A 24,934-nucleotide genomic window follows, 5' to 3' on the forward strand; every position below is an offset into this window, starting at 1 on the left:
CGAGTCCAGCTGGGATTTACATCATTGCACGTTTGTCCCATTGCTGCCTGTCCTTTTTCTGGGCTCCGTAGAACCTGGCTCCATCTCTAATCCCCTTCTCTTGCACCCTGCGTGCTCCAGACTCTGCTGAATCCTGCAGCAGCTGTAAAACCACCTTGCTGTGAGCCGCTGGACCACCAGGGCCCTCTCCTACATCCTGCCACGTCCAAGAGGTGGAAGCGTCTGCCCCTGAGCGCCAGCCCCACCGGTCCCACTAACCCTGGCTGGGAGCTTTGGGGGATTCCCTGGGGCTTTCGGGGGGACGCTGAGCGTCGGCTTGGTCCACACGAGGGAGGTTGGAGGTGGTGATGCTGCTACGGCTGCCAGGTGCTTAGAGGCTTTTGTGCAGATGTGATGCTTTCATCCATGTGAGAAGTGATAAGCTGCAGAAAACAGAGACACAAACTTCTAAGATTAGTGTATATTTTTTCTATTTTGTTTTTTTTTTTCCCCTTGTTAGTCAACTATGATTTTTTTTTAGCTGTATTACAACGTGCCCCAGCTACAGATATGTCAAAACAGGCAGCAAGCTGAAACAAACTGGTCTGAGTTTTGCAGTGTCCCTGGGGAGAGCATCTCTGGAGACAAAGATGCGTCCGGTTCGCTGTGATGAAACAGCTTTAACGCGTCCTTGTCAGCCCAGGCTGCCCACCAGGTTTCCAAAAATGACAGCGGATCGTTTCAGAGATGCTCTGGCATCGTGGCATCGTGCCTCGGGTGCTGTATGGGGTGAGGTCAGGGTCCTGTGGTGCTGACGGTGCCCTCTTCTCCCCCAGGTGACCATGGAGTCCCCGCACCGCGAGGCAGAGCCCGGGCAGCAGGAGCAGGAGCTGCGGCAGATCCTCAATAAGGACAAGAGCAAACGAAGTAAGAGCCTCGGTGTTTTCTGGCGTGTGGCACCAGGGGCTGCGTCTCTGCCCGAGGAGCCGTGTCCCCAAAACCAGGGGGATCACAGGGAGCGAGGTCAGGGCGGCCTCTAGCAGGGTCTCAGCAGGCAGTTCTGCCCTTCTCCAGGTTGCGCTCTGCCTGCTCTTGGTGTGAGCGTTCCCATCCTCTGCATCAAACAGCCGTGTGCTGTGCCTGCCTGGGGCCAGGAGGAGAGGCTGGGGAAGTCACAGAATCCCCCGATGTCAGGGACTGGAAGGGACCCTAAAAGATCACCCGGCCCGGTCCCCCTGCCGGAGCAGGGACACCCGGATCGGGTCACACAGGGACGCCTCCAGGCGGGTTTGGGGTGACTGCAGAGAAGGAGACCCCACAGCCCCCCGGGCAGCCTGTTCCGTGCTCTGCCGCCCTCCCCGTGCCCAAGTTTGGGCTCGTTTTGAAGCGGAACCTCCCGTGTCCCAGCTTGCACCCGCTGCCCCCTGTCCTGTCGCTGGGTGTCACCGAGCAGAGCCTGGCCCCGTCCTCCTGCCGCTCGCCCTTCCCATAATTATAAACGTTAACGAGGTCGCCCCTCAGCCTCCTCTCCTCCAAGCCTCAGAGCCCCAGCTCCCTCAGCCTCCCCTCCCTTAATGCTCCGCTCCCTTCATCATCCTCGGGGCTCTGCGCTGGGCTCTCTCAAGCCCCGTTCCTCCTGAGCAGCAAGCTGCGCCCAGCAGCTGGCAAGTGACTTCCTGGGGACGCCCTGGCCGGTGTGCGTCCCTCCCAGTGATGCCAACCCGGCGGTGGCAACAGATCCCTGCTTTAAATGTCGCATCGCGCCCGGCAGCCGCTGCAGCCTGTGCTTGCGCTGCCCCGTGCGCTGGGCAGGGCAGGAATTTGGCTCTGGAGCTGGCAAGCCCCAGGCTGGAGCAGGGTGGTGATGGGGAGAGGTTTTGGGGTGCCGGGCAGGAAGGTTTGCACCACGCAGGAAAGCAAACCCCCGTCCTGCTGCGATCTCCCTGCGCCATCTAGTGCCTGCTGCTGCAGGAGCTCAGGGGAACTGAGCTTTTGGAGGTGCAGAGCCCTTCTTCACATCCTTCTTCACATTCAGCTGCAGCCGTTCCCGGTGTCCGTGAGCCTGCTGCCTCGAGTCTGAGCTCTCTCAGGGCGCCGATGCTTTCCCCTTGTCATCCCTTAGCCCCTGAGCATCTGCAGGACGTGGGCTGCTCTTCCCCAGGGGCTGGCGGGGCCGGTTGGGGTGCTGCGGACGCGGTGCCTGCCCTTTCGGGGCCGTGCCCGAGCAAATGCAGCTCCCGCAGACGTGGGCAGCTGAGCAGCGCTGCCTGCACGGGGCTTCCTTGCGCAAGCCGGGAGTTAATTGTAGAAATTAATGCGTAAGCTGTGCTTGGAGGTGCCGAGCAGCACCACGGAGGTGTGGAGCATCCCTCGCGCAGCCGCCCAGCGCGCTCGCTGGAGCGAACAGCTGAGGATGGGGCATGGGTCAGACAGGGGCATGGGCCCTGGGCTGAGGCAGGGAAAGCACGGGAGGCTCCTGGCAGCTGGGGGCAGCTCCCTGCAGCAGTCAGACCGCTGCCTGGGGGTGCTCTGCCACCGCCACGGTGCCACGTGCTGAACGTGGGGCGCTGCTGCCGCCCGCCAGCAGGCCGTGGTGAGTCCGGTGTTAGGTGCTCTTCTGGAAGAGCGCAGCTCCGTCGGGAGGTTCAGGAGCCTCGAAGCCTTCCCCGAGCTGTCTGCGCTTTCTTTTTCTTGCTGCCTCTCGTTCTCTCCTGTTTTGGAGGTAAGAGCAGGGAGCTGGGGTGCAGGATGGGCAGGGCCGCGTGCTGGAAATCAGCTGGAAATCTTCGACGTGTGACAGGCTCGGACAGCCCCAGGGCACAGTGCTCTGGAGAGGCTTCAGCGGGATCCCGGGCACCCGTGGGAGGCTTGTCGCTGCTGTACGAGCCGTGCTGTGCCTTCGTGCCTTCCTCATTCCGTGGGTGTCAGCTCCTACCTGCTCTGGCTTGGCTGCAGCAGGCAGATCATGAGCTGAGGCTCGCCCCTGACGCTCTGCCTCTCAGCTGCTGGCGCTCAGTGAGGTTAGCAGCTTCAGCACCTTCATGTTCACCATCTGGGAGACTCTGGTTGTCCTTCTCCGCCTCTCCCTGCGCCCACCTTGATCTGAGACCCGTGCCAAGCATCTCTGCAGGGCTTTCTCGGTGTCTGTGTGCTCGCAGGGGCTCTCCAGCCACCTTCCATTGTCTCGTGCAGCCATGGGGAGCCACAGGGCCATGCTCTGAGGGTCCTGTGGGATGCTCTGTGTCGGCGCTCAGCCCACGGTGGTCACTGCCCGTCTCTCTGCAGGTGCTGTGGCCAGCACAGTGGTGAAGCAGAAACTGGCGGAGGTCATCCTGAAGAAGCAGCAGGCGGCAGCTTTGGAAAGGACCAGCAACCCCAACCCTTCAGCCATGCCGTACAGGTAAAAGAAGGGCATCCTTCCGATCTGTTTGACCCACCCGGAGCAGGACAGCTGCTCAGGACCCTGAATACATTTTTGGTGGTGGGTTTGGATAAGTCACGGCATTGCTAACCGTGGCTGCGAGGAGGGAAAATCCTCTAACAAGGCTGCTTCTCCCTGCAGGTCTTTGGAGCCTCTGGATCCCGAGGGCCCTTCCCCTCCTGTACTCAGCACCTTCCTGCCCCCGGTCCCTAGCACTTCTCTTGACCCCCCGGAGCATTTTCCGCTGCGGAAGACAGGTGAGGCTGGGGGCCAGCACCATCTCCCCCTGCTGCGATGCCGCTGAGCCCGCTTGCAGGGGACAGCAGGAGCCAAGAAGTGGGGTGGCCTGGCCCCACCAAGCTTCTCCAGCTTTCCCCCACCCGTGGTGGGGCCGGGGCTCACCACCTTGTCCTCGGCAGCGTCCGAGCCCAACCTGAAGGTGCGTTGCAAGCCCAGGAAGTGCCTGGACCGACGCAAGAACCCCCTGACGCGGAAGGAGAGCGCGCCCCCCTCGTTGAAGAGGAGGCCGCCCGAGGCGATCGGTGAGGATTTCGTCTGGGTGGGGATAGCTCGGCTGTTTGGGGAGGTCGGGGCCAGGCTGGAGCTGCCCGGGACCCTGTGCGATGCCTGCTTTGGGTTTCAGAGGGGGGAATTTCACATCGCAGGGGCTCAGCACGTTATCGGTGCCCTCCTGGCGACCAGGAGTTTTGGCTGTAGGAGGGCAGTGGGGAGTTGTTGGAGGGAGGGTGAGCTTTACGGGGCTGGGGCTGTGCAGTTCTCCTCTGTGTGCAGGTGCCCATTTTCCCCGCTTCTCTTCCCGGCACAGATTCCTCCCCGAGCAGCAGCAGCACCCCCGTGTCCGGCTGCAGCTCTCCCAACGACAGCCTCCCCGCCGAGCACGGAGCCCTCCCCGCCGCCTCCGGCATGGCCCACGAGGTGAGCTCCTCAGCTTCCTGAGCCCGGCCTTCGCCTCCCCGCTCTCCCGCTGCCATCCTAGGCTCAGGATCAGCTAGCATCCCCCCCAGGCGCTCCAATCCTGCACCAAGCTGCCCTTAGCCCGGCTGCCCCGGCATGGTGGGGACCCTCTGCCCGACCCAGTGACACGCTGCCCCCCTCTGCGGTGTGCACCGGTGCTCTCCTAGTGCAAGCGCTGCCCCCGGTGCCCTTGGCCCTGGGTGTTCCCCCAGTATCTGGGACTTGGCCACCCCCTTCTGCTGCCCCGTGCTGAGCCCTGCCCTCGCCAGAGCAGGAGACTGACGGATTGTGTTTGGTGCAGGCGCCCCTGGCCCAGCGCCTGATGCTGCAGGAGAGCTCCCTGGCCCAGTTTGCCTTGCAGAGCGCAGCCTCCCTTCCGGCCATCACGCTGGGATTGCCGGCCACCACTAGTGCCAGGGTAGGTAGCCAGTTTGTAGGAACCCCCGAGGCCTTGGGCAGAGGGCCCCGCAGGGCAGGGGAAGCCCTTTTTTTGGGGGGTATGGAGTTCCTGGGCAAATGCCAGCCATACACCGGCTCTGAGTAGTCGCAGAGGCTGCCCGTGGGTACGGGGAAGATGTGCCGTGTCCTGGCGGGTTGCTAATGCAGCCTTCCTCCTCTCCGCAGGGAGATGCGGATCGCCGCCCCCTCTCCGGCCTGGCCCACCGGGTGCCCGTGCTGAACGGGCCCGTCCTCGCAGGCACGCACTCGCCCATGTTCATACCAGCTGGCTTGGAGCAGCACGAGGCCGGGAGCCCCTTGTCCCCTCGGCTGCAGCCCGTCATCATCCTCGAGCCCTCGGTCACCCACGCTCCGCTTGTGGCTGGTAAGTGTCAAGCTTGGGGCAGGCACTGGGGCTGGCAGCACGGTGCGGAGCCTTGCTCGGGGTACAAGTTTCTGGCTTCCCGTTATTCCTCCATGAGCTGGAGCTGAGGAGATAGAAGGTGTTGATCTCGCGAGGGCAAAGCCGCCCCTAACCTCTCCCTCCTCTCCCTGCAGTGCCAGGGCTGGGAACGGTCCCCTTCTCCTTCGCCCCCTCGCTCATCTCCGCAGAGCGCCTGTCGCTCCCGGGCCACCACAAGCCGCTGGGCAGGACCCGCTCGGAGCCCCTGCCCCAGAACCCCAAGGCCATCCAGCAGCAGCTGGTGTACCAGCAGCATCACACCCAGTTCCTGGAGAGGCTCAAGCAGCAGACGCATCTGGGCAAGGTAAGGCCCGGAGCTCCGGCCCGGGGGCGTGCGGGAGGTGCTGGGCAGCAGGGTGCTGGCAGGGTGCAGGATTGCAGCGAGGATTGCCCTGCCCAGGCTCAGGAGCTGAGGGTATCTGCTCAGCTTCGTGGGCTCCCACGGCCATCGCGCTCCTGCCCGGGGGTGCCCCGTGACCTCCTCAGCCTGCCCCTTGCCACCTCCCCTTGCTGACTTGTGCCCCCCCCACCCCCCGGCTGCAGCGCATGGCCAAAACCAGCGAGAAGCCCCGGCTGCGGCAGATCCCCTCCTCGGAGGACATGGAAGCAGAAGGGACGGAGACAGGGGCTGAGGGCGGCGACCAGGCGAGGGCACGCGTGGAGCCTGCGCGGCCGGGGAGCAGCGGGAAGGAGCCCGAGAGGACGCAGAAGCTGCTGCAGCCTCAGGAGGAGCTCGTCCTCCAGCAGGTAGGCGAGGGCTGGCTGGGATGGGGGAGCCCTGGGCAGGGGTGTGCGGGCTGCCAGGCGAGAAGAAGTGGGATTCCCAGCCTTGTCTCTCTCCCCCCAGTCATGGTTTGTGCTCTTTGAGCATTAATCCTGCGTTCAGGGCGACTGGGGTGTGAGCAGGTGTTGGTTTTAAAGTTGTTTGGTTATTTTTCGTTAGCTCTCACTGTGCTTTTCCGAGACCCAGGGCTTCCCTGGCCCTCGCCCTGGGGATTTTTAGCCTCCAAAAGTTGCACTTTCCCCGTGGCTGACACGCAGCAGTCTCAGGTCGCTGTGGAGCTGTGCCTGTGTAGTCCTGCAGTCCCTCTGCCTGCTAGGCTGCCTTTTTCTGGGCCAGATTTGCGGCTTGCTCTGAGATTGCTGCTGGTGCTGCAGCACAGGGGTGTGCAGGCAGCGTGCAGAGATCAAACCCCGAGAGCTGGCTTCGGAAAGCCATGCCCGTGCCGGTAGGGATGCAGGCACTGTGATCGGGGGGCAGTTTGCTAGGACAGTCCGCGAGCTGCAGCCACCCGTGGTGCAAGCAGGGCTGGGCATCGTCCCCAGATCGCTGGGCGTTGTCCCCAGGCTGCCGGGCACCATCTGCAAGCTGCTGCACCTTGCACCAGGGCTGCCCAGCACTGCGGGGCTGGGCCAGCAGAGAGCAGCAGACGCTGCTTTACGCATCCCAGCTCCTACAAACCAGCTCCGAGCCCCCCAGCGCGGAGGGGGCTGTCGCATCCAGACCCTCCAGAGGCCGAGGCTCCTTCCTGGGAGAGCATCCCGGCCCCGGGTGATGCCGTGCTCACTGTCACCTCTCTCTCCATCAGGCGTATCTCTGGGACCCCTACCAGCGCATGCAGCACCAGCTCCTCAAGCGGCAGCCTCTGGCCGACCCCCCCATGGTTCCGACCGTCCTTGCGGGGCACAGGCCCCTCTCCAGGGCCCAGTCATCTCCTGCCACCGCGACCATCTCCCTCCCTGCCCAGGACACAGCCTCCAAGACGCTCTCCCTGCCCGTGCAGGAGCAGCCGACCAAGCCACACTTCACGACAGGTAGGGCACGGCCCCTCGGGGGGCGCGGGGTGCAGGTTGTCCCAGCTGGAGCAGCAGCAGGGGCTTGGGACAGGAGGCGGGGATCCTCAGGGGCACCTGTGTGTCCGTCCCAATCATTCCTGGACCCCAAAATTCCTGGGAGCACCCTGGCTGGGTGCAGAAAAAGCAAAGCAAGCCGTCCCTTCTCCTTATCTGAGGTACCTTTCCAAGCAGGACTTGCCATCCTGGTCTGTTATGAGGGATCAGCTCATCTCTCTTAAGTATCCAAGGCAGGATGTGCTTCAAACATCTCAAGGCAGAGGCTCCCATGGTTTGAGGAACGTGTAACAATCAAACTAAATAGTTGAGGGTGTTTGGGGTCCCAACCAGCAGCCCTAGCCCCCGAAAAGGAGCAGAATTTGGGTTGGCAGCATCGAAGCTCGGCTGTCCGGTCCAGCCTCAGGCCAGCAGCTCTCCTTGGGCGTTATTGCAGGGCTGGTTTACGACTCAGTGATGCTCAAGCACCAGTGCTCCTGTGGAGACAACAGCAACCACCCGGAGCACGCGGGCAGGATTCAGAGCATCTGGTCCCGGCTGCAGGAGCGGGGGCTGCGCAGCCAGTGCGAGGTGAGCGGCCGGGGAGAGGACGCTGGTATCAGCTAACGGTGCGGTAGGGTGCCCTGCTCCCACCTCCATCCCTGTTGTTCCCAGAGCTTCTCAGCCTGTTTTCCACCGCTAGCCAGGCAGCGAAGCTCTTGGGAGGGGGCTTGGACTTGGTTGGTGCTGGCAGTGCCAAACCGGAGCGCCTTGGTCTGAGCGTCCCTGGTGCCAGGTGGCAGCTTGCTGTGTTGGAAGAGGGGTGTAATCCCTGCTGAAGCAGGGCTGAGGGGTTTTGCCAGCTCGGGGGGACATCGGTGTCAGTTCCAGCCTGTTAGAAACCTTGTCCTGGTCTAGCTGAGCCGACTCTGGTCCATACAAGGCTCTACAACTGTAGGAAAATAGTGCTGGCATTCCCTACCCCATCCTCTCCTGGCCACCCGCGGGGCTGGCGCGCCTGGGTGGGGGAACCTGCGTCTCCTGTCCCGGAGCACCTCGGTCACAGCCCGTCTGCCGCAGTGTCTGCGGGGACGCAAGGCCACCCTGGAGGAGCTGCAGTGCGTCCACACCGAGCGCCACGTCTTCCTCTACGGCACCAATCCCCTCAACCGCCTGAAACTGGACAACGGGAAGCTGGCAGGTGAGCCCCCATCCGCACCCGTCGGTGCCCCCGTGCCGTGCGCCCTGGCCCGTGCCGGTCCCCAGCTTTGTGGCTGTGAAGTCCTCATTGTCCCCTCCCCGCAGGGATCCTGTCGCAGCGGATGTTCGTCATGCTGCCCTGCGGAGGGGTGGGGGTAAGTCCTCGTTCCCTGTTCGGGGCATTTTTGGATGGGGGTCGTTTATTTCTTCTGTCCCCACCAAGGGCCTCTCGTGGGCTCGAGTGGGGAAGGAGCTCCCAGAGCCATTGGGCTGTGCTCAGTCCCCATCCCTGCGTGTCTGTGGGGGGTCCGAGGGAGCTCGGAGCCTGGAGATGACCAAGGGTTGAGGCTGTGTCTGTCCGGAGCCTCCCTGCAGGAAGATTGAGCTCAGCCCAGGCAGCAGCAGCCTAAATGTGGAGCCATGGGTGGGCACAGCAAAGCGTCCTCTCCTTGTGTCACCGGCATGGGAGCAAGGCACTGTAGCAGGGCTCCCCCTGTCCCCGGGATGGTCTTGAATATCCCACCCTTGAAACAGGCCTTTTGAAGCCCCTTCCTCCAGGGCGCCCGGCCACCAAAAGCCCCTCACGGCCTTGCCTAAGAGCCGGGGGTGTCAGGAGGGAGCGAGCTGCTGGGACGGGTGGGAGCCGTGCCCGGGGTCCCAGCGGGACAGCCAGGGCAAGCCGTGGCTTCCATCCAGGGTGCGAGCGGTGGCGTGGGGACAGCAGCTTGCCAGTTCTCTCCAGACACTTCCGTGGCCTCTCCTCTCACAGCTTGCTGCCCTGGTTTCTCTCCATTCACTGCGGTCTTCTTTCTTCCTCTCCCCCTGTCTCTGTCCTCCTCTTTCTCTCCCTCTCTCTCTCTCTCTCTCTTTCAGGAAGGGTCTCACTCCATGCCTTCCTGCTGCCTCTTCTGGTTCTTCTCCTCCCCTTGCCCCTGCTGCTGGGCACCAGCTCTTCTCAGCCCCGTTTGCATCCACTTTCCCCGCTCTGCCTCCCTCCCTGCCCTCCTCCTGTCCTGCCTGAAGGCGGGGGGGGCTGGAGCTGCCCCCTCTGCGGGCAGAGGGGAGCCCTTGAGTCGCACACATGGAGTTGATCAGAAGAGACTCAAGTTTTCCGGCTCTGGCTCGGCCCTTGACGTGATCCTGATCAAACCAAGATGTTTGGTTAAACAATAAAATAAGATAAAGAAGGTAACGAGCGTTTTCTCAGTCACTCCTTCCAGCCCCCGGGTGCAGGGGGAGATGCTCTGTGCGGAGCTTGGATGGGGCTGGGGTCTGCAGAGGAGCTGCCACCCCCCGGCCGGTGGCACCAGGGAGCCACCGTGGAGCTGGGGAACTTGGCCCGTGGCGTGCGAGGTGGCCTTGGCTCCGCGATGCCCGGGACTTCAGCCCCTGGCCCGTGCAGGGTGGCTGGCAGAGAGCGTGGGTTCCCCGGCCGAGGCATCGTCCGTGTGTGCCCTGTCCCTGTCCCTGTCCCCATCTGAGCATTCCCTCGCTTGCAGGTGGACAGCGATACCATCTGGAACGAGCTGCACTCCTCCAACGCAGCCCGCTGGGCCGCGGGCAGCGTCACCGAGCTGGCCTTCAAGGTGGCCACCAGGGAGCTGAAGGTAGGTGGCCTCACACAGAGGGCCGGGGGGCTCACCAAGCCCCCTCGTGCCCCTGCTGGAGGACCGCCTGGCCGGGGTGGGGTGCTGGGGGCAGCGGTGATGATCTCCTTGTGTTTTTGTCCCCAGAACGGTTTCGCTGTGGTGAGGCCGCCCGGACATCACGCGGATCCATCCACTGCAATGTGAGGGTCCCTTCCCAAGGAGCGGGGGGTTTGGGTGGCCCCAAAATCCCGGTCCCTTTAGAGCTTGGACAGGCTCGGTGGGAAATCGCTGCTCCAGATGAACTGCCCCGGGACCCTGCTGTATCCAGGGAGAGGGGAGGGACAGCCCACCCGTTGGTGCTGGGAGGGAAGGGTGCTCGGGGGGCCCTGGGTGTTGACCAGCTCCCTCTTCGCAGGGGGTTCTGCTTCTTCAACTCGGTGGCCATCGCCGCCAGGCAGCTGCAGCAGAAAGGGAAACTCAGCAAGATCCTCATCGTGGACTGGGTGAGTTGCTCCCGGCCCCCAGCACGTCCCCGTTCCTCCCCAGGATGTCCCAGCTCTGGTTTGGAGCTGGACCTGGGAGCAGAGAAAGCTCCTGCTCGGGGTCTGGCTGCAGGAATGTGGCAGAAACCCCTCCCCAGGACCAGATCTGGGGACAGGGAGCAGGGACCCACGCGCTTTTAGCTCCGTTCAGCTCCTGGGCCACCCTTGAGGCTATTTAGAAGAGCGCTCTCCCAGCTTCTTTCTCCCCCTAGGATGTTCACCATGGCAATGGGACCCAGCAAGTCTTCTACAGGGACCCCGACGTCCTCTACATCTCTTTGCACCGTCACGATGATGGAAACTTCTTCCCCGGCAGCGGGGCCGCCGACGAGGTGAGAAGCACGGGCAGGCCCCAGGGGCCACGCACCTCTTTGTGGGGGCAGCCGCTTGATTTAGGGCTTACTGCAGGGCTGGGGTCTCCTGGGGCACGGGGTTTGGTGAAGCGTGGGGCTGCCTGTCCCTTGCTTGGAGCTGGGCAGTGGTGGAGCCTCGTCGGGGCACTGCCCCAGCGCCCCTGCGGGGCCACATCCTGCCCCTCACCGTCATCCTTGCTCACTCACAGGTTGGTGCTGGCCCTGGGGAGGGATTTAACGTCAACGTAGCCTGGACTGGAGGGCTCGACCCGCCCATGGGTGACCCTGAGTATCTGGCAGCTTTCAGGTACTGCTCCTTGTGGTCCTCCGCGTTTCCCTTGGCTTCGGGCTGAGCCGGCGCTTAACATCTAACGTTATTTGGTTTTATTTTTCAACCTGACAGGACGGTGGTGATGCCGATTGCACATGAATTCTCCCCCGATGTGGTGCTGGTGTCGGCCGGCTTCGACGCGGCCGACGGCCACCCGCCACCCCTGGGCGGCTACAAAGTCTCTGCTAAATGTAAGGAGGTGGAAGCAGCTCCGTGGGCTCCGAGCGGGCTCTTCCCGCTGGGCTCCGGGGCTGGCAGCTCTCCAGGGAGCAGGGGATGAGCCCCGGGTTGTAGGGGCACAGCGGGGAGGGCCACGATCCCGGTATTTTGGGCACGGGGGGGCTGATGGGACGCCCCTTTTGGGCTTCCTCCGCAGGCTTTGGCTACATGACGAAGCAGCTGATGAGCCTGGCTGGGGGAGCCATCGTCCTCGCGCTGGAAGGCGGCCACGACCTCACGGCCATCTGCGACGCATCCGAGGCCTGCGTGTCGGCCTTGCTGGGCAACGAGGTGAGAGCCGGGGCTGGACGGGGGCCGATTGCGCTCCCAGTCCTGTGGTCAGGACCCGATGGGTGCACTGGGAGCCATGGGAGCAGGGTGGGACCCCTGCAAGGCAAAGCTTGGTGCAGGTTGTGGCTGCGCGGCCGCAAACCAAGCCGTGGGCACAGCTCCTTCCCCCTGACACCCCTCGTCTCGTCCCTTGGCAGCTGGACCCTCTCCCAGAAGAAAGCATGCGGCAGAAACCCAACGCCAACGCCGTGCGCTCCTTGGAGGCGGTGATCCAGGTCCAGAGTGAGTGTCCGGGGCGAGGATGAGTTAGCAGGGATGGCCCAAGCATCGGCTTTTCCTCCCCTGTCCAGTAAAAACCTCCCAGGGGATGCTTCATGAAGGACCCCGGGGGAGCCCTCCATCCTCCTCCCCACAGGAGGGTGATGCCCCATGCGTGCACTCGCAAGGGAAGCCCAGAGACCCCCGTGCCAGCCCCTTTTCTGACGTTTGCTTCTCCCGCAGGTAAATACTGGGTGGCCGTGCAGCGCTTTGCCTCCAAGCTGGGCTGCTCCTTCCTGGAGGCGCAGCACCACGAGGCAGAAGAGGTGGAGACCGTCACAGCCTTGGCCTCCCTCTCGGTGGCCGTGATGGTGGAGAAGAGGTGATGCTCTTCGTTGCTCGGGGGCCGTGCGGGTGCCCCTCGTGTGCCACCAGGCTCTGAGCCTTGGCGTCACGGGGGTGGTGGCAGAGCGTTGGTGTCCCACAGCCCAGCGAGCTGCTGGGAGCTCAGGGCAAAGCCGGCTTTGAGTGGGTCCCAGGGGGTGGGAGATGGAAATTGTGACCGTTCTCCACACCTGGAGCTCAGGTCCTGTAACCCTCACATCCCTGGCAGCAGGACCCGGTGCTGGGCTTGCCCTCAATCAGAAAGAGAGCATTGTGCTGCGGAGGGGAAGAGCAGCTCTCCTCATCTCACGTGCCAAATTTCTCCGTTTCAGGCCCCAGGACGAGCCGATGGAGGAAGAGGAGCCCATGAACCAGTGATGAGCGGTGATGTTCTCTGCTCCCCTGCTTCCAGGACGTGGCTGGACTCTCCTGAGCCCAGCGCTCGCTCTTCGCTCCTGGCTTCCCGTTTGCCACGTCATTCTCACTCCCCGAGCCACGGTCCTGAACCGGCCTGGACCTTTGGCTGCCGCCTCTGCAGGGCTCCCAGAAAGGATGCTCCCCCAGCCCCGCGGGAGACGTCCTCCCGCTGGGGACAGGTGGAAAACCACAACCTCCCTCTGCACGGCGCCGCCTTGCACACCTAGACCGTGCCTGCAATCAGTCCCCAGCCTTCAGGACCTGAAACCCCTCCTGGGGACACGCGAGAGGCCTCCGCCCCTGCCCTTCTCCTGGGATCTTCCTCACCTTTGGGGAAGGGGGTGGGTGTTGGGATGGATGCTGTGGTCATGCTGCGGCTGGTTGGAGCCGCCGTCGGGACTGCACCCAGAGCTCCTTCCAGCCAGCCATCCCGTGGAGAAACAGCCTTGCTCGAGAGGCCCAGGCTTCCCGTGTCTTCTCTGAAAGGATTCCCGGCCTTCTCCGCGTCCTCCCCTTCCTCTCTGGTAGAGCACGAGGCAGGAGCGAGCGTGACAGTGACAGGGGCTGCGACCTCGCTCTGCACGAGAAGGGGTCGGAAGGCGACGGCTGCTGCGCCACTTGCCTTGCGCCTGGGGAAGAGCAAGGGCTGGAGGGGCTGCAGCGCCCAGGATCGCACCCGTGGGACATCCTAACCACTAACCAGAGCGCGACCCCTCTGGTGCTGGGGCTCTGATTTGCACTATATACATATGAGATGTGCTAATGTGAACCTTACGTACTCTTCTTTCCATGGGAATTTCGGGAACAAACGCCTCGTCATGGGGATGTTACCAAGGTGCCTTGAGCCCTTTCCAGCAGCCCGCTGCCCTGTGTCACTGCAGACCCTGGCTGTCTTCCAGCCACCCCCCTCGGAGCGGGGGGCACCCGGTGCCCACCATCCCCGTGGCTGCACCCCCAGCTCCCCCTGCACCCCCCTGGGCTCCTCCGTCTGAGATCGAGTCCTCGTCACCCGCTGCTTGGTGCTCAGCTCCCCAGGGATGCCTCAAGCCCCGGTGCCTGTCCCCTTCCGGGTTATCTTGGGGTGACAGAGGTGGGGTCATCCCTCACCCCGCAAAATGATGTCTCCATCTGAATTCTTCCCGTCTCGTCCTGCAACAGGGCCTCGTGGCTCCTCACCCCGAGAGCCTCGTCCTTCCCCGGGGCCCGGGGGTTGCTCCGCAAGGACGGGTCCCCCATTGGGCTCGGCGTGTCACAGCGCAGGGGGCTTTGGGGATGGATGGGGTGCTGAGCTCAGGGGGTGGCCAGGCTCCATCTGCAGGCACAGGGAGGAGATTTTGTAAAAAAAAAAAAAAACAAAACGAAACAAAACGAAAACAAAAAACTTGGAAAAATAAACATTTCTGTGTCTCAAACTGCCCAGAGCTGGGGTCCAGCAGTGCCAGCCCGTGGCACAGAGGGTGGGATGGGGTTTGAGGATGTGGGGAGAAGCCATCGTGGCGCTGCCCGTACCCCCCCCCAGTGCTGCTGCAGCCCCTGACGGCCTCCCCCCCTGCTGCTGGGGCTCTGCCCGCACCATGGGCCCCCTCCACCGCAGCCTCGTGCCGCGCACCTCGCCTCGCTGCGGTTGCAAAGCGCCCCCAAACCTCTCTCCAGAGCCTGGCACGGTGGGTGCTGCCCCCCCCATCCCATCGGTCTCCCCCCCGGCGTGGGCAATGGGGCGGTGGGGAGGACCCGCTGCTTCTCCAGCCTTGGGACGTGTCAGCGTGTCCCTGAGCTGGGGCTGGTGCTGCCACCCCAAACCGACCCCGGGGCAGCCGCCACAGCCCCTCGCTGCCCCCCTGTCCCCTCCGTTGAGCCGAGCACCCCGGGGACACGCTGCAGCCCCTCCAGCTGCATCCGTCCCCTTCCCAGCTCCGTCCCAGCCACGTCCCCCTTTTCTCCCCTTGGGTCCCAGTCGGATTTGTGCCACGCGGGGTGAAACAGGCCAGGGTTGCACCTGACGGTGAATTTTGACCGGGCTTTTCCCCAACCTCGGCACTGGGGGCACCTTTGTACCCCAGGAGAAAGCTGCGGGTGAGCTCAGCCGTGCGCACCAGCACTGCCCCGAAAGCAGAGCGATGTGCCCCAAAAGCAGAGCCATGTGCCCCAAAAAGACAGCTGCTTTGCTCCCTCCTAAACTTCCTCAGCCACCCATTTAAGATTTTCAGCTTCCCTTTGGTTTCGGGGCAAGAAACCAAACGGGGAAAAGCAAGAAAAAAGTTCATGAATTCAAAAACTTGACCTTCCCAGGTGCCAGCACCCAGCTGGGAGCTCCTGGCCTGGGGTCTGTAGCCCCCAAATCCTTCATCCCGTGCACCCCCTCTTGGTAGGGTCACCCCAAGCTGAAGCCGAAATCCCCTGCATTTGCTGCCTTGCAGCTGGTGTGGTGCCGAACATCCCCGACTGAACAAATTACCCGAGGTAAGTCCGCAGCTGAGCCTCTCGGGGAACATCGCAGCGATCGCAGCGAGGCCGGCTGCTTCTCCTAAAGCTGGTCCTAGGGACACCGGGCTTGCAGGCGGGGCTGGAGTCAGAAACCCCCAAATTAGCACTTTTTTTTTTCATAGCAAACTCACGCTTTCTTGGCACGGGCCTCCTCTCCCCGTGGGACAGCACCGCCTCACCCCGTAAGCATCCCTCGCAGGGGAGCACGGAGGAGGTGGTGGGGCAGCTCCTCGGCAATGTTACCTTCCAATATTTTTTTTAAAAAGATATCGAACCCCCTTTTTATAAAAAAAATAAATAAATCAGGGTTGGAAGCCTGAGCCTCCACTGCGCAAAGAGGTATTTGCCTTTATTTTTAAAGCATGTTTTATTTTTTTTTTGAAAGAAAGTTTATATTTCTAAAGGTGGTCTCTTTTTTCTTTTTCTTTTTTTTTTTTTTTCACTTGCAAAATACTTCCTCTGATGTGGTTAATAAAACCATCCACAACTGTATTTTTAATGGAATTTTTATTTTTTTAAGAGCATTCAGATCTTTTCAAAGGCTGCGGTCAGCTCCCCGGAGCAGGGAATTCGCTCACGTTGTACATAAAGATTGAGGATTATATAGAGAAAAAAAAAGGTAATTTGAGCCTTGCTGTCGCCTGTCGTTGGGTTCTCTGGTGTGTAATAAAGAGTGATCACTAATTGAAACTCTTTCTGCCGTGGAGTCATTTAAAACACACATCTCCCACATGGATTAATTTGGGTTGCACGCCTATTGCAGTCTCACAGGGTGGCTGGCTGTTTTTTTCCCCACTTTGCAGTAATGAATGAAAGTGCTGGATTCTTGGATTCTCTTCTTTTTTTTTTTTTTTTGCTAAATGTGACCAAAACCGGCTGAGCACCAATGCGTGCAGGGGTGCGCACTCGCCTGTGCCCACCTCGTGCTTACAACAGCAGCATTTCCTTAGGGAACCAAAAGTTTTAAGCCTGGAAAACTGCCCCGGGACCTCGGTGTCCAGCAATGCCGGCTGCTCTCCATCGCTTAAACGAAGCCGGTGCCTGTTCCAGCAGCTCCCTGCATCCAGGTGAGCGGGGGGGGGCTGAAAAAAGGAAGCCGAGGGGCAGCTCAAGGCCTTTCAGTGTCCCTAAAGCATCGTCCTCCCCTGGTTTTGGGGTGCGCGGGGACCACATGCAGGCTGGCACGAAGAAAACTCATCTGTCTCCTTACAAATAAATCGCTCTTCAGAGAGTTTTGGGCACAGCAGCCAGCCAGGCTGGTTCCAAGACGAAACCACCCGGCTCCTGGTTTGGGTGCCAGCCCCAGGCACGGGGGGGTGGGAAGGGGCTGGTGCTCGCCTTGCTGGGCGGCTGCTGTCACCATCAGGTGCTGGGTGCTCAGGAGCCACCGCGAGTGCTGGTGGAGCCGTCGCGCTCCTGCATCCTGGGGGTGCGGAGAAATGCAGGGCACGGGCAGCCCAAAAATCGCAGCCAGGTGACGCGAAAGCTGGCGGCAGCGGGGGCTGGCCCTGGTTGCTGGCTCCTCTGCAGGGATTTCGTGTTCCTGGACTTTCCCGGAGCCACAAGGGCTTGCGTGGGACACGTTGGGAAATGCACCCGCGCCCGATGCCGGGACTTGGCACGCCGGGAGCAAAGACGTGAGCATCGCAACAAACGGCAGCTTTTTTCCCCAAATGCGCATCTCCGGGGGTACGGCGAGGCTGGAGAAGGGACGCAGGCGGACAGCTCGGCTCTCCACCCCTCCGCAGGGACGGCAGCCGCCCCATGACTCAGCGTCCCCTCTCCCCTCTCCAACCCGGGGAGCGACGCGCTGTCCCCAGGGCGGGTGACGCCGGAGGGGACATCGCGGAGCCACCGGGCGCCTGTGGCCGACGCCAGCCGGGAGCCAGGAGCAGAGCAAAGCTCCTGCGGGTGCAATCCTGCGATGAGAAACGGCTCCAGCGGGCCTTGAGGGAGCGGGCAGAGGCGAGGCGAGCTCACTCCTCCCCTGCTTTGCTTCCCACTTTTCTCCTTGCACAATCGCCGAGACCTTTAAGTCTCCAGAGAGGAGCTTGGAGAAGAATAAATCAACCCCCCCCCCCCCCACCATGATTACCTCTGGCACCAGCTGAGATAATGCTGCCAGCTGCTGGGGAGCTGGGAAAGGGATGGATCCAGCACGATGCCAGGCACCTGGGCTGCCCTCGGGGCTTGCAGAGGGGACGGAGCAGCCCCCAGCCAGGGGGAAAAATGCCCCCAAAGCATGAGGGGACCCATTGCTGTGAGTGGGAGGGTTATCGTTGTAAAAATAGGTAGCCAAGAGCCTTGGGAGGTGGCCAGGGCTTGCAATGGGGTCCTCCAGGTTGTGCCCTCGCTTCCCACCCACCTTCCTAGCTCTCTGGGGGCTTTATTCCAACGCAGATCCTTGGGGACCGTGGTCTGAAAGGTCTGCGATGGGCACTGGGGTGGTGCCGGGCACAAGGGGTGACCAAAAATGCCGGCACCCGATGTGCACGGGATGGGGCTGCGGCGCTCCGCGGGCGCATCTCCAGCAGCACCCTCGGCGAGCCGTGCCCTGCCCGCTGGTCCACGAGCGTGCAGGTAAAAGTGGCGTAAAAGGAAATGAAATGCAAAGCCCTTCTTGGCAACGCATCTCCTTCGTCCCCCTCAGATCCCAGGTGCGTCGCCGTGACATTCGGGATGAAATACGGGCTCGTTTCAAAGGCATTCCTCGGGGCTAAGTGAACCCAGCTGAGAGCTGGCGAGTGGGGATCATAAACCGGCAGGCATCTTCATGCTGCGGAGGGCTGCCTTGGGAATTTTATCTCTTTTTTTTTTTTAATTTTAACTAATCCTGACTAGTGCTGAGAACCTGCCTTCCTGCAATGGGGAGGGAGGCCGGGCGTTGAGTTCTTCCATCTGTAATAGAAAGGTGGAAGCTAAACCTGGCTGAGAAAGGTCCTGCTCTGAGGTTATTGCAGGCTCTGCCCCATCAGGACACCCAGACGTGGCCAAGGTGAGACTGTGGCAAAGAATTTGGAGCCGTCGGTGGCTTTTATGTGAGCTCAGCCCTGCGGTTTGGGGGATATGACGCATCCTCCTCCTCCCCAGAGCACCAAAGCCAAAACCTTCAAGGCAACAAATGCCACTTTTTCTGGCTGTCCATTCCTTTATGGTAAATGCTGCATTGGCCCTGTGCTGGTGGGGGGTGGGGAAAGAGCAGCCTTTGGAGGACAATGGCCTCTAAACCCACTGCACGATCCCTGCCAGAGCAAGGGGAACATTCCAGCTCCGGAGACATCGGTGGGGCTGGCAGCGAAACGCTTCTGCCAGCTGGGGAGCTGCGTCTGGGCTGCGCCAGCCCAGAGAGCAGCCCCAGGGCCCCCCGGCACAGCTCCTCGCTCAGATGGCGAGAGGCAGCTCTGCTGCACACATCTTGTCCCATCCCTTGGCTTCGCTTTTGTGCTTGATTACAACCTGGCAGCCGCTCAGGCAACGGCTGCAAGAGGAAACAGCCGCGGCACAGGCTGTTGCAGCAGCATCTGCACCACCGCAGCCTCCAGCAGCTCCCTGCCGTGGGTTTGGGCATGGAATTGCTGGTTTTGGGGCTCCGCACGAGGCGGAGGCTGTTCCACCTGGTGCAGCCGCCTCGTCTCGTCTCCTAGTACGGATGTGGGCTGACCCGTGCCAGCAGGACTTTGGGGCAGGGAGCAGCCCATACGCGTTTAATTTTCTCTCCCAGTCGCAGCCAGAGCACCCCGGGGCAACGCTTGTTCTGCAGCGAAGTCGTCCCCCAGCCCGACCCCGTGGTGCTGCTGCACTTGTCTCGGTGGGAAGCGTCCCTGCCTGTGTCGGGCAGCCAGAGCCCCATTTCCCCACCAAAAGCATCCTCCCGGAGCACGTGGCCGGGATTACGGCTGGTACCTAACCCAGCGCTTGGCCCCAGTGGGAAACAAAATCACCCCAGGCACAGATTTCCCAGGATTTGGGCAACTCATCATCCCTTCTGGGAGCGCAAAACAAAAGCGAAAGCGAGGCGGTTCGGGCACGGTGCCAGGCTGGTGCTACCCCAGCCCCCGTGGTACCTTCCTGGAACAGATGCTGCTTTAAATGCATTTTCTGAACAGAGCTGAATATAGAAGGGAGTGCTCCCCAAGCGCCTTTGATACCCTGATGCTTTAATACCGTGCGAGGAGACGTATTTATAAATAAAAGGAAATGAAACATCCACCCGACAAAGCAGACTCCAAGCAAGAGCAACAGTCCCCAAAGGGAAGATTTATCCAAGGTCTTTCAGGACAGACAATTAAGTGAGGGCAATGCGAGAAAGACAATAAATCCAGGGAGACAAATGAAGGGCAAAGAATATCACCCCTTACAACTCCGCCAGTCTTTCCCCCCCAGCAGTTTCTGCTTCCAGCCTCATTTTCTCCTCCAGCAGGAAAAGAAACCATTTTAATGTGCTCAAGACTGTGCTGAAAGCCGTGAGCTTGGGGGACTTCAAACATGATTTTTTTTCTTGCCTGAGGGCTCCATCCCTCTTTCCCCGGATGATGTCTCCTGGTTAACAAGGGCATATCCACATCCAGCTCCTCCAGCGGCCTTTGATATTTAATAGGCTGAGTTCCAGTGGAGACCAGTACGCCGGCGCTCGCAGCAGCCATTAGCTGCTTTACATTATAAAATTACAGTCCCATTGCAAGCGCTGGGTTAATTCACTTATGGGAGAGGGACGCAGCCTTTCCAGCTCCAGCGCCGCTTCCCCCCCGTGGCGGTTCCCTCTTTTTGTTCTTTGCTTAGCAAATCCTCCTCCCGGTACTTCTCGGCCCAACCGGGAGCTGCTAATTGGCACCCGAATACCGCTGCAGGTTGGCACAAAACAGATTATTATCTATTCAGCCGAAGGATGCTTTGCCTCCAGGCAAGCTCCGGAGCCTCTAGGGATGATTATTAACCAGCAGCGATAACACACCGCGATCACCACGCTTGCAGGGCACGAGGGATTTTACAGGGAGGTTTTTCATTTAGAAGGGAGGTCTTTAGGAGCTCTAAATGTCTTTAATTCCTCCGTTTATCATGGGAGCAAAACTCCTGCCAAGCACTCAGCTTAAATAAAGGGGTCTGCAAGTAAATGAGCAGACCTGGAGCTGCCCGTCGGCCCACCCGGGCACCGGTAGCACCCAGTGGGAACCAGCCCTGAGTCTGGGGGAGGCAGGGAGGGGACCCTTACTCAAAAGCCCTGGATGACCCCAAGGAAAACCGCCTTCAGCTGGGCAGTGACAAAGCACACGGCTCTTCAGCATGGGTTTTGTCAACGTGGTGTGGAAACGTGCAGGCTACCCACGGCGAAAGCCACGCTCTCGTTGTGTTCCCATCCGGCGTCAGCTGCAGGCTCAGGCACCCAGTGGTGATGTCCACAGAGCCTCACCTTTTGGGACCACGCACAGAGCCACAAGAGGGGCTGAACACAGCTGCAAAACACCCAGGGCTGCAGAGATGTGGCGGTGAGGGGGGCACGGGCTTGCTCTGCTCGGGCTGTTTTCGTCCTGGTTGTCTCCAGCAAGATCCTAGCAAGGTTTCCAGGAAGACAAGAGTTTCAGTGTGGCTCGTCCTGAAATGAATTCCTGCTGGGAGCCGGTCTCCATCTTCAGCCGCTGCTTGCACCTATGTCCGTGGAACTGGCCTGAAATTCAGGGCTGGTAAGTGGCAAAGCCCAGGGTCAGCAGTGCTCACCGAGGGACACCGCACACAGCGGAGGGTCCCCAACCACCTGGGCGTCGCTGGGGCCACTTCCCAGGCTTGTGATGTGATTTATTTTGTCTCAGCAAAGCCAGCTCCTTCCCTTTCCCTCTCCTTCTGCTCTTTCAAAACTTGAGGCTGGGATGGAGGGGAGAATTTTGAAACCCTTCTCCAGCCCTCCCCACCTTTACGGCCGTGATGCAGCCACAGCTTTGGGCACGGCTCTGCCGATTTCCCCGGCACTGAGCTGCGACTCCTTGAGACCAACCAGGAGCAGAAAATGGCACCTAAGGAGGGTGTGCCGGACTCAGCCGAGTGCTGGCAGAAAATAAGAAGAAAAGGGTTTTTTTCCGATGGGTAGCCCTTAGTGGTGGGCGCAAGAAAATGAAGAGTCCCTGCTCCTCTTGCGGTCACCTTTCCCGGAGCACCAGGCAGGCTCTGACCCCAGCATCGGGGCTGGCACCAAGCAAGGATTAACTCGTCGGTGCCCGAGGAAAGCCTGATCCTGCCTGGGGGACAGTGGGGATCGGGGATCCAGCAGGATGAGCTCAATGGATCCTGGACAAGCTGGGATCCTGCCATGAGCTGGCCAAAGGGGCCACTGGTGAGGCTGGGAGGGGAACGCTGTGGCGAGAAGAGTGCCCAGCACCACGACAGGGCTGTGAAACCCTCAGCCCCCAAATGCTGCCGTAGGATTCTTCTCCTCGCCTTTCAGCAGCGTGGACAGGGGCTGCGAGGGTGCTCGGGGGCAGCTGGATGGCGTTGGGTGCATCCTGCCAGCAGACAAACCTCGCCGCCCTGGCGTGCCCACCGAATATATTTCATTCCCTGCATCGTGTGCGGTGTGGGAAACCTACAGATCCAAAGGGGTGACGGAGCCCATCTTATCTGCGTTGCTTTAGGAGAGGGAGAGGAGCAAGCCTGGCCCCAGGGCCACCGAAAAAAGCTTTGGGGACGGCTTCTGAGGTTCTCTGAGGGCAAGGCCAGGCTCTTCGCATGGCGGAGCAGCAGCAGCATTCGGATGCCCACTGCGGGACTGGCTCTGGTCTCATGCAGTTTTGACACCTCGGCATCCCCAGCGTGCTCAGGAGGGCGCAGCCTGATTTACGCACCCCCCGGCTTCCCCGCGGGAGGATAAATCAGCTCGTGAAGCCCTTGTTTGAAACCTTTCACTTGCCTGCCCCAGCCCAGACCCCGCTAAATGAGATCAGGGCTCCGCTGCTCGGCCCCCTGCGACTTCCCACCGGGGTTTGGGAATCGCTCCCTCCTCTGAACACCGGCCTTGACAGCGCCTGGGGTTTGTTAAAAAGCAAATCGCTTGCACGTGGAGCATGAGGAGGGGGCGGCCGCCGCGCGCGGCCCCCGGAGGAGCGAGCTGGGAGATGCGCGGAGGATGCAGGAGCGAGGGGCGTGCGCACAGTGCCCTTGGTGGAGCTGCGATACGTACCCCGGCTCAGTGGGACGCGGACATGGACCAAGCCCCTTCCATCCTCCAGACGGAGAAGGCGTAGCTGAGCCTCTCGTGGGCCAGGTAGTTGCAGCTGGTGATCTTGTGGTCCAGCTCATCGCTCTGCAGCACCTGGTACAAGAAGTCTATGTAGCGCGCGGCCAACTTGAGGGTCTGGATCTTGCTCAGCTTGTCGGAGGGCAGCGTGGGGATGATCTTCCGCAGCTCCGCGAAGGCGTCGTTGAGCGACTGGGTCCGCTGGCGCTCCCGCACGTTGGCGATCACCCGCTGAGTGTGCACGTCCTCGAAGGACTGCGGGACGGGGCTGCGCTTGCTCCGCTTGCCCTGCAGCGAGGCTCCGCCGTCCTCCGCCGGTTTGCCCGCCTGGCCTCGCTTGCGGAGGCATTTCTTGTGCAGCCGCTCGCCTTCCTCCTCGCTGGTGACCAGGCTGCCTTCGGGGGAGTCCAGGCACATGCTTTCCTCCTTCATCGTCTCGGCAGCGACCACCTGAGCCCCCGGGACCTCTTCCACCGGGCAGGCAAAGGGCTCGCGGGGCTCACGGGGCGCGGAGGCCGCGGCGCATCTGCGGAGACGGCGCCCACACGAGAGGGGCAGCCTGGAGCATCCACCCTTCGGCCCCTCCGAACTTCTCAAGCCTCGCGGAGCCCTCCAAGGAGCTCAGTTGGTTTTTCCTTTGGGCGACGGAGAGGAGGGCGTTCGGATAACTTTGGGGAAAGGCTCTTGCTGATAGGGCGAGGAGGACCGGGGGCGGACCAGGCGCAGACCAATGCAGCAGTGCAAGGTAACGCAAACATCAGTGGAGCTTATGGGTTCCAGATTTCCTCCCTCCCTCCTCCACCGACACCCCCAAGCCCTCCGGCACAGATGCTCCTGCCTGCTGCCCGGATGTCAAGGGACATTGCCTATGCTAATGTTGAGCACCAGCCATGGAGTTCAAGGAAGGCTGGTTTATTTTTGTCTTTTTTTTTTTTTTTTTTTGAAAGCCCAGTTGACCCTGCAAAAGCCAGCCAGAAATATTCATTTGTCCAGCCTGGAATAGAAGACTTTAATCTATGAGAGGTTCAAGCGGAAGTGTGGAGCGATGGATGTCTCCATGAGCAACGTGGGGCATGCTCTGAATCCAAAGGACGAAGCAACTCTGGCAGGCATCCATGCTGCTCTTAAGAAATGGCACAACCCAAAATGAATTTGAGTTTGCATCCATTCGTCCATTCATCCACTCGTGCAACCATTTTCCTTCCTCTGCCTCCAGTTCTGGCTGTCTTATATAGCCCTTCTTGTACGGAAGTGAACCCATACTCATCCACCACCATATTCCTCTGAAATAAATGTTATTACGGGAGAGAAGAGCGTGGTGGCAAGCATTCAACTGCTGAGAAAATGCCTTGAGGAGCCTCCCAGCAGCATCTCACCTCTGCAGAGCCGGGGTCCTGCACTCCCCGGGGACGTCTGACCTGGGAGCTGAGCTCCACGGAGCCGCTTTCTGCGCACAGCCACGGAGCAAGGAGAAGGCGTGGAAATGTTAAAGCCTCGTGGTTCAAGCACTCAGCCAGGAAGACGACTTGGCTTCTGCAGTCACTGGGATGGGACCACCACGGAGAGCAAGAGGACAGCAAGATCTATAGGGTCAGTGAGGTGACAGCGGGGTGAAATGTGGGAATTTGTGACTTGCTGAGTTCAGCCTCGTGTTTCTGCAGTGACTGGGTCATAAATCCCTTTCCGAAGGCACCAGGCTCCCTCTTAGAGATGCTTTGGCTTCTTTGCCCACTGCTGTTTGGCAGCTACTGCAGATAGGAAGGTGCTATGGGCCCAGAACCTGGTCCTGACTGGATCCACAGCCAGTCCAGCCGCTGATTTCCACAGGAAACCAAGTTCTGCTAGCAGTGCCACGTCCTTTCACAGCTCCTGAGTTGATAGCCTCAAATAAATTATTTTCTTCTCCCCACAGAAATGCCAGGAGAGCTGCATCCTCTTCTAGCCAAGGGTGGAGGTTCTGGTTCATACCAAGGCATGCGATATACTGCACAGCACACGCTGACCCCATCCAAGCTGTCTCTGCTCATCACACTCTCTGGACATTGCTCCCTGCTCTTGGTCATTGGGAGCTCTGCGGAGGAACGCTGAGGTCCTGGCACTACGCTCCCTGGGGACACTGAGGTTCATCCCCAGCAGCTCTCTCAGCCCTCGCTAAAATCTTGCTCTGTTGTTCTGTCTTATAATGGAACACACAGCTGGGGGTATTACGGGAACAATCTTGTTTAAAACAGTGTCAATAATTAATCAAAGTAATGAAAATAATGCCAATAAAATAGAAATTGTTGAGTTGACATAGGTCTGTATAGATTTTTTAAACTAGCTGTTGCCTTATATGCATGCACGTGCAATATATATAGTTTACATATATATGTATAAATATGAAAATGAAAAGAATATAAATTGTATATAAAAAAAAAATATATATATATATATACACATTTTCTGCAGCAAGTCGGAAGCCTCGGTGGCTGTCCCTGCTTGCTCTCTTGCCTGCTGGTGCACCCAGCAAGGCGCTCGGGGTGCATGCACCTGGGCTTT

General features: G+C 60.6%; 2 protein-coding genes across 13 annotated transcripts in view; one reads left to right on the plus strand and one right to left on the minus strand.

Moving 5' to 3' along the window:
- The window catches only part of HDAC7 (histone deacetylase 7), an 80,595-nt gene extending 66,493 nt beyond the window's left edge, over positions 1-14,102 (plus strand). For 10 of the 12 annotated variants that reach the window (XM_080570538.1, XM_080570537.1, XM_080570540.1 and 7 more), the window contains 23 exons: positions 816-906; positions 3,265-3,379; positions 3,542-3,657; positions 3,820-3,942; positions 4,227-4,336; positions 4,677-4,793; positions 5,000-5,198; positions 5,372-5,580; positions 5,820-6,023; positions 6,866-7,091; positions 7,564-7,697; positions 8,187-8,307; positions 8,412-8,461; positions 9,806-9,913; positions 10,040-10,095; positions 10,311-10,398; positions 10,650-10,769; positions 11,000-11,097; positions 11,194-11,312; positions 11,498-11,631; positions 11,829-11,913; positions 12,133-12,271; positions 12,606-14,102. In XM_080570538.1, coding sequence (XP_080426664.1) covers positions 816-906; positions 3,265-3,379; positions 3,542-3,657; positions 3,820-3,942; positions 4,227-4,336; positions 4,677-4,793; positions 5,000-5,198; positions 5,372-5,580; positions 5,820-6,023; positions 6,866-7,091; positions 7,564-7,697; positions 8,187-8,307; positions 8,412-8,461; positions 9,806-9,913; positions 10,040-10,095; positions 10,311-10,398; positions 10,650-10,769; positions 11,000-11,097; positions 11,194-11,312; positions 11,498-11,631; positions 11,829-11,913; positions 12,133-12,271; positions 12,606-12,651 — 2,808 coding nt within the window. In that variant the 3' untranslated portion in view covers positions 12,652-14,102. The remainder of the gene's footprint in view (positions 1-815; positions 907-3,264; positions 3,380-3,541; positions 3,658-3,819; positions 3,943-4,226; positions 4,337-4,676; positions 4,794-4,999; positions 5,199-5,371; positions 5,581-5,819; positions 6,024-6,865; positions 7,092-7,563; positions 7,698-8,186; positions 8,308-8,411; positions 8,462-9,805; positions 9,914-10,039; positions 10,096-10,310; positions 10,399-10,649; positions 10,770-10,999; positions 11,098-11,193; positions 11,313-11,497; positions 11,632-11,828; positions 11,914-12,132; positions 12,272-12,605) is intronic. The other 2 variants (XM_080570533.1, XM_080570536.1) reach the window with 1 other exon arrangement.
- A 5,309-nt stretch (positions 14,103-19,411) lies between these two features.
- LOC308183945 (twist-related protein 2-like) lies at positions 19,412-22,994 on the minus strand. The gene is made up of 2 exons (XM_080570543.1): positions 22,340-22,994; positions 19,412-20,836 (listed from the first exon to the last, which is right to left on the minus strand). The coding sequence occupies exon 1, from the start codon at positions 22,826-22,828 to the stop codon at positions 22,346-22,348; it is 483 nt and encodes a 160-aa protein (XP_080426669.1). The 5' UTR covers positions 22,829-22,994; the 3' UTR covers positions 19,412-20,836; positions 22,340-22,345.
- Between the last annotated feature and the right edge of the window lie 1,940 nt (positions 22,995-24,934).

The sequence above is a fragment of the Anser brachyrhynchus genome (genome assembly GCF_964034855.1).
Source record: "Anser brachyrhynchus genome assembly, chromosome: 29".
In the NCBI taxonomy this organism is placed as follows: Eukaryota; Metazoa; Chordata; class Aves; order Anseriformes; family Anatidae; genus Anser; species Anser brachyrhynchus.